Source organism: Anneissia japonica, unplaced genomic scaffold (assembly GCF_011630105.1).
Source record: "Anneissia japonica isolate Jap-2015-1 unplaced genomic scaffold, ASM1163010v1 scaffold24788_len87353_cov107, whole genome shotgun sequence".
Taxonomy (NCBI): Eukaryota; Metazoa; Echinodermata; class Crinoidea; order Comatulida; family Comatulidae; genus Anneissia; species Anneissia japonica.
In genome coordinates, this window is record NW_022721127.1 from 21,287 (window position 1) to 29,851 (window position 8,565).

General features: G+C 33.0%; 1 protein-coding gene across 2 annotated transcripts in view; it reads left to right on the top strand.

Moving 5' to 3' along the window:
- LOC117111465 (pre-mRNA-processing factor 17-like) overlaps positions 1-8,565 on the top strand; it is a 30,691-nt gene that overhangs the window by 21,145 nt on the left and 981 nt on the right. For both annotated transcript variants that reach the window (XM_033254388.1, XM_033254387.1), the window contains exon 5: positions 305-416. In XM_033254388.1, the coding sequence (XP_033110279.1) occupies positions 305-416 (112 nt within the window). The remainder of the gene's footprint in view (positions 1-304; positions 417-8,565) is intronic.

Sequence of the window (8,565 nt, forward strand, 5' to 3'; positions counted from 1 at the left end):
AGACAGACCTTTACCCTCCCTTGCCCCCCCCCCCCCCCCCCAAGAATTCAGATGCTGGTGCTGCCACTGGTTAGCAGATTGAACTTTTTTTTAGGATCTTCATAAAATGATTTGATAATCATGAGTGATAATGAGTACCAGTACCAAACATGCTTAAAACCTGACAAAGATTCTAGATGCTCCACTTTTCCTCAAAAGTTAGAGCATGAAATACACAATACAAAACAGTTGATATTAGTTGATAGAAATCAAATGTACCGTAACATTTTATATATATTTTTTTTATTTAACTATTTTGTTTCAGAAGACGCAGATGGTAGATTGAACATCTGGAACTGGAAGACAACTAAACTGTTAAAAAAATTCAAAGCCCACGATGGCGTCTCAATAGGCTGTATATGGCATCCACACGAAACATCCAAAGTTTTTACATGTGGATGGGGCAGACTTAATAAACTGTGGGATTAAAATTGGATGGATTATATTTAAGCTGTTGGATTAAGATTGGATGGACACATTGTGATATGGAGTTAAGATTCATTTGTCTGTGATGAACAGGAGTATGGATTAACTCATGCTATAAAACTGGGATTAAGATGTATCAATTGGGATTAACATCAGATAGAATCAACTCATGAAGATATGGGATTATTATTCGTTTGCATGGATATTATTCAGCTCTATGACAGGATTGGATTAATAAAACTCAAGAGAATGAAATTGATACCTATTGGATTAGTTTAATCTCATAAAAAGGTAATCCTATTGGATGTTGAGTTATCACAACCTGGAACATTTTCACAGAAACTACTGTATACATTGTATAGATTTTTTATTCTGGAGAGAGAACATGTGAACATTAATAGCTGTATAGCACAGATAGGCGAAGTGTGCCACACTCGGCCCGACGGCATCTTTATTGCGGCCTGCAGCAACCCTATGTGTGCAGCCTTCCTACCATTTTTTAGTTTGAAATCCCCCTAAGTTTATGGTCCACACCATCATTATTAAAAATAATATTAGACCTAGGCATAAAGCGGTATATAAGCAGTGCATGAAAGTTTTTCTGTAAATGTCAACTCAACAATTGATTTCAATTTATTCTGTCACATTTTATAAAAATGCAAATTCAGAAAACAAAAAGAGCAAGGAAAATTGAAATTTTCAGGATGTCAATCGAATTGCCAATAGCAACATTAATCACTTTCTAAGTAGCCCTCCAACACTCGCCCAACCCAACAACACAGAATATAAATTTATTCAAGTACTGTACTTTGATTCATAATGATAATATTACCTTTTAAAAATAGTTTAAAGGCAATAATTTATGATGTACTGTAAGATAAGAAAAATCATGATTTCTTCATGTACTAAATAGTGTTGGTCAGGCAGTTATATTTTTCATAATTGTCTTATGGTGCAAATTATGAGTGAAACGCCAACTCGATAAGGCCTAACAAAAATTGTTAGTTTGCCTTCCAGTGCCCGCCCATAGCTCACAGAAAAACAGGTTCGGCGTTTTAAAAAAAAGTATTTTTTAATTTTTTTTTTACAAATTTTAAAAAGTGATCTTTATTTTCCATCATTTTGCACATGAAAGTTTTCTAAATTTGGTGTCTGATGTAAGGTATCGCCATTCTAGGCCTAAAATTCATTACAAAATATTGATTACGGGTTATTTTTTTATTCAGTCTGATAAATACCCTTTGAAAAAGTAATAGTGAAACAGGCTTAATTGCAAGCATTGCGATTTAATATGTTATTTTGGTGACAGGATAAAAAACAAAACTAATAACTCCTATACAATTTTCAGCATTAAAGGGTAATACAAACAATTTATTTTTTAGGCCTAACCCTGGGGTCATGTATCTCTTCTCTTAACATCTTTTAATCGTTACTGGCCTCTTAACTTGTTACATTACGTGTGGAAAGTATTATTAGGCCAATTATTAGGCACATGTATCTTCATGTGCCTTTTAGCTTTTTAATGTTATTTGGCTTGTACTGCTATATACTGTAGATTATTTTAATGATGTTTTTCAAATAAATTCTTTGTATTAAAATGTTTTTTTTTTTACTATATATATATATCTGTACTGCTATTTTTTTTTTCTAAGAAGTGAGTTCTACAGTCTTAGGACAATGGAAATATATTTTTCATTAGAAAAAGTGTCTTGGATTTTATAGGTGCAACGTTTATCTGAGATTAAATTTATTGTGAACACAATGTACTGTACATTGTTAAAATTGGAAGCGTGTCAATTGGCAAACAATTTTACAAATTTAAAATTGGACAATATTTACTATAAATGATATTTTTATTTTGTATATTATTAAGACCCAATACTAGTGTTTAATGTTATTTTCATACATAGATTCCTGTTTTTCATATTTCAAAAAAAATTATAGTTAGTTAATTTAATTTTATATAGATGTTATTAAATTCTAGAATTATACAGCCTTTGACACGGATAGGTCTGTCTTACTTCAACTTGATTAAATAGGGATACCACGAGTTTACGAACTACGATCTAACGTCGATGCAATCTCGCCATGACGTCATGATAATGTTAAATTTAGTAAAATTACCATTATGTTTGTGAAATAAAATTTTCTGTGCTTCCTATTTCCCTGTCCTGTTTGATTGTAAATTAGATGGTAGTATTTCCATTCATAACAGTGTAATCGCAATACTACTGTGCTTGCACAAGTGGAATTCAAAAAGAGGAAAGGAAAGAGCTCTTGATTAATTACATAAATACTGTACATGCAAAGAGATTATTAGAGTTCAAATACGTCAAAAGCTATTATAGAACGCCGTTTACGCAACAATGCGATGATTTTTGGTTCTATACAAATTTAGCTTTGATATGAATTTTGCTTCGATGCGAATTTTGCTTCGATGCGATTTTTCTTTAATATGAATTTTGCTTTGATATTGAGTTGTATCGAAACAAAATTCGTATCGAAGCAAAATTCGTATTGAAGCAAATATCATATCGAAGCAAAATTTATCGGAGCAAAATTCATATGGAAGCAAAATGTCTATGGAAGCAAAATTCGTATGGAATCAAAATTCGTATCGAAATAAAATTAGTATCAAAGCAAAATTCGTATCGAAGTATAACTCGTATCGAAACAAAATTCGTATCGAAGCAAAAATCATATCATCGCATTGTGGCGTAAACGGCGTTCCATAAGCTAATTAGCAGATAACTAATAAATCATTATTTTCATGTTTGCAAGAAATATATAAGCAGGCACGATTATGATTACTGTACCAGGATAAGTTGAAAAACTTTTTATGATCAGTATTTCAGTGGCAGGTTCAAGGGGGCCCAGTCAGCCAGCCTACCCTTCATATTTTTTCCCCCAAAATTTAAAAGTGGAGAAAAAAGAAAATTACATATATTCAAATTGAAGTCTGAGAGTACCATTTCGGCCAACTACAGTAGAGGTGGCATAATGGGGGGTGGGGGCTGAGCCCCTTTTCGATTTTTTTTCCCACTGTATTTTGAAAATGTAGTGTAGAGAGAAAAATGTTAATTGCATTTCTTAAAATCAATTAGATACGACTTAAAAGGCTATAGACGCCGCTTCCGGGGCCCTAGGCGGCCCCCCGGCCCCCAGCCAAGGCTTGAAGACTTCCTTATTTTGTCACTTTGGTCTCCCTCCCACTTTCAACCCCGGGTCACCCTTCTATTCGAGGAATTACGGTATTGTATTGAAACAGATCGTTTTTATTGAAATTCAGGACTACCGGTTTCAAGTAGGTAAAATAAAGTAAAGTGAATACATCAAATACAATGTTTTGAAATTTATTCTCTAATAATTAGATCTCTATGGTTGCCGAAAAGCGCTGATAAAAGATCAGAAGAAAGTTGTTGGCGCTTCATTTGACTGTAAGGGTGATGGGATTTTACTATATAAGAGTGTCATTTCCGGTCATCTGCGAGTACAGTTTCCTCAAAATGTTTACCTCAGCCCCAAAAAGTGGGGCTAAGGTGGGTGTGGTCTGACGGAATTCCAAACCCCACCCACACCTTTCAAAACAGATCTCCGCTCTTGTCCACGAGTTTGGTTTTAATTTAAACAATTTTAGTTGCCAATTAATACGGTACCACTCCTGTCGTTGCAGCAGCTCTTCTTCTGATGCCGTATTCATTTGCAGATTCTCAGTGCTTGGTGGTCATTTTTGACTTTTTTTTTATTAGATCTATCAAATTTCAGCTTTTGAATGTGTTTATAAGTTTTGAAATTCAAGTCCACAGCCAGGCTACCCGCTCCAATAATGACCTGTTTTTCCATAACATTCGTTAAAATGATAAATTAATTTGAATTAAAAATTAATAGTAATATTTAAATTAATAGATTTATGCTTTAGTGTGATTTTAAAATAACAAAATATAGTAAAATTGGATGTGCCTTTTAATAAGCTTTTAAGATTCAATGCACACATCCTCCATGTGATTGATTCTTGATTAACCATACATTGTGACATAAATCAAAACACAAAACTCAACAGTCTACGTTATCATCGCACCGCCGATTGAAAGTTCCATTTTAATTAATATTAGAATGCAAAAAATGTATTGCATTTATTTTATTCACCAGTCCACCAGCACTGCAATCAATCAATATTTTTGGAAATATTGTATCTCTCACCCTGACCTTCGCCATGCCGACGGTACGAAGATCTTGGTCCGCGCCTGTTCTACTGGACCAGAACATTAATACAGTGTGTTGAGAATGCTGTTGCTTCCATTAGATTTGTTTACCTTCATGGGGGGGGGGGGGGGGGGGGGGGGGGGTGGTTATCCGAGGAAAAAATAAACTAGGTGGGGCGTTTATTCCAAATGAGGCTCTAGAAGGACGCGTTATTCGAGGGGACATTTATTTAAAACGGAGCGTTTATTCGAATTAATTTCAGAGTCATATTTTAGTTGTTCTCCTACTATGATTTTAGTGCCTCTTATGACATCATTTTTTTGAACAATTTTGTTATCACGACACGAACCCACGACCTCCAGGCTAGTTATCTGGAGGTCGTGAGTTCGAGTCCTACCCGAGAACAACTTGAATTTTTTTTCGCAATTGTTTTCAAACGTGCTAAGTATTCAGTACATTTCCACGTTAGGTAAGGCAAAATTACACCTATACTTGATTCTCCTGACGCAAATCCAGTTATTGTCTATTCCTTCACGACAAAAACAATTACTATCAATTTCGTTATCACTATATTTTTCTTTTTCCTTGTACTTGCTCTGATGCATCTTTTTAGATTTTGTTATTTTTGTCCCATATGCTTTAAGGATTAGGCCTATCATCTTCGTTTATTTTATTATTCCTTAACAGGCTTTTTTTTAAACCTGTTTCGTAGATTATCATCTTCATTTATTTTATTATTCAACAGGCTTTCTGTTAAAGCTATTTAATATTCATGTCTTGTGCTTTCCATTTTTAATCTTTTCGAAGTCCATATTGTAATTCTAAATCTTGAGCAAGGCACTATACCTGCGTTGTTTCTATCCAGTCGGAGTATAAATGGGTACCTGGTAAGGTTGCCTGCAATTCGTAACTCAGCTGGGAAAAGCGATAAACAAGCAACATATAAAGCTCGGTTTCCATCAGCGTGACCACTCACAATTTTTGATATACCCAATGACTGGGTCGAAATTACCCAAGATTCAGCAAAAATTACCATGTATCGTTTCCCTTTTAGTTCAATTTATAAACCATTATTTATTGTAATTGTTTGTGTTAATTATTAAAATTAATATTCATGAGGTAATAATACGGATAGAAAAATACGCCCTCAGTCGGCCAGTGTTATCAGTGATCAAGTTTTATTATGTAATGCATTAATTAGGTAAGATCAATGGCAACTCAAATCACAAACAAACAATTCTGAACCAACCCATGTTTATAGCAATTAGGCCTAACAGTCAATTGACAATGTTATGTGCACTTTGTTGAGTTTTGCTTACTTGAATGGACGGAGATACACTTTGTTACAGTCTTAATTCTTCCTCTATGACAACAAATATTTAATTTTCTTAGTAAAAATAAAACACCTAAGGAATTGAACGGAATACCCAAGTACCCAAAGCCATGTCAAAATACCCAAGATCTTGGGTAAATACATCACTACAATCCTTGCACTGCGTATACCTGTCCCCGACGCAATCGGGAACGTTCATTGATTCAACTTAACCAATCAGCGTTACCAAAGGAGTCGGCGATAACGTGTAGGGATATTTATGGAAACCAGTGTATTACGCATAAAATTTATATAAATATATAAGTATATTATTTTGATACATATGTACATATTTTAACTTGACTCTAGAACATTGTGTCTGTATTTAACATTTAATAATATAAAGTGTCTAGACCCAGGTTTTAATGGTCAAAGGAATAGAAGTAGCAATATTTTGTGGATTAATTTTATATTAAGCTCACATAAATTTGAGAAAAGATTGCCATATAGTTTCCGGACAGATACTGTAATAATAATTTAACTAATAACATGTGGATACCACCTTGGCCTGCTCATATATCAGTTATATCAGTACGCCAACTCGTATTTTTGGATTTGTCTATCTTGACACTCTTCGCAGCAATGGCAAAACCTTCTGTTTTTCTTAAAAGAACTGAACACTGTGTCACAATCAGCGATGTAGCTAGGGGAGAAAGGACCACAGTGCAATAGTAATTGCAGGGCCTTTTATGTGAAGCATTAATCGGGGGCCATAGGTCTAAGGGTGGGTTGTTGTTAATTTACCTCGGTGGTGTAGGCAATACCCAAAAGCTCCGATGTTTTAATTTTCAGGAGTTGCACATTGAATTTAAAGAATGAAAATTCTAGGACTAGGTATAAAAAAAGTTAATATTATACAAATCTACGATAAGTTCATTAAGATATCTTTAAAACATTCAGAAATGTTCTTATAATTAAAAGAATTTAATATGGTTATAAGAGTTAAGTTCATCATTTATATTTACTAAAATTTCACTTCTATTTTTCAATGCCCTCTTTATTTATGTCTTTACAGGAAAATAATTATCGAGTAGCAATGTAGGGCATATACTAAAAACTCAGTGTTAAAACACAAATAAGTTTAAAATTATTCTTTGTATGTTATTTGGAACTACAATTGCAGTCTCTGGGGGCAATTCAAAATTTTTAACGGGTCCAGTTCTCTCCTAGCTACCTGTACACCTATTTTGAGTACATATCTATACCACAAACATCTTTATGTTTGTGTTATAGATATTTTCTTTACCATGTTAGACTTCTGACAAACTTTGAATCTCTGGAGACTGCAACATTGTCTTCAAAGACTAAACGTTGCGGTGTGCAGAGCATATTATTTGCTAGCTCATTGTATACAGACTATACATTGTTAACTAGTGTCACTCAAAGAAAACACCTAATGTCCTAAACTTAGCCATACTTTATACACTTTTATAAAAGTTATTTAAGGTCATCCACACTTTTCCTCTTATACCAGTCTATATGAAATTTTTTTCTCAAATTTATAGGCAAATTAATTGAAAAAAAAATTGTTATGATATTTTTTTATATTTAGCATCTGGCAATACATCTTTAATAAACCAAAATCAGTAATAAAACAAACTCTTTCAATTTGTTTTTACTCCTAATCTGGTTGTCTAAAATATTATTATAAACTTTCACAATTTCATTATTTTATATAAATATCTAAACAATTCTGAAAGTAAATTTACATAGGTTAGTGCAATAAAAATGGACATAGGAGTAATCCTTATCTATTCATTAACAAGAAAAACATTTTCATAGAAGTGTCTCATTAATAATGGTTTTTCCTGAAAAGGAGTGTTCCAAAAAATGGTTCTTACTATAAAATAATAATATTAATAGTAAGTGACATTTATAAAGCGCTTTACGGCAGCAAGCCGACTCCAGAGCGCATACAATCATCAAATTTAAACAACAGTGTACAATACAAATTCTAGAAACATTTACAATATTTATAATCCAAAAAAAAAAAAAAAAAAAAAAAAAAAAAAATGTCAAATGGAATAATTTTAATTGGTAACAATAATTCAATTAATTTACTCTATTTACATTAATTTGATTATTACAAAAATATAGTAAAAGGGAGAGGCAATTGGACAATATAGAAAATACAAGTATTAACAATATAAAAAATTACAATTATTCAAAATTAAGCATAAAAAAAGATCAATGAATTGCATCATAATCCAACAATTAATTAATCAATTCATTGTTATTACAAAATGACATTTTCATCTGCAAGATATCTGAATTTACAATTTAAAAAGGTAAGTTTTTAAACCAGATTTAAAACATTCGAATGACATCGCCTTCCTCAAAAATTTGGGAAGATCGTTCCATTCCTTGGGTGCGGCAATGGAAAATGCTCTGTCACCATACGTAGATTTATTAGTACGAGCGGCTTGCGGGATTTAAAGCAATCTACTAGAGCTGGATCCTAAGGTGCGTGACGGTATATAAACATCTCATCTATATAAGATGCGGCCCGGCTATTACACACATCT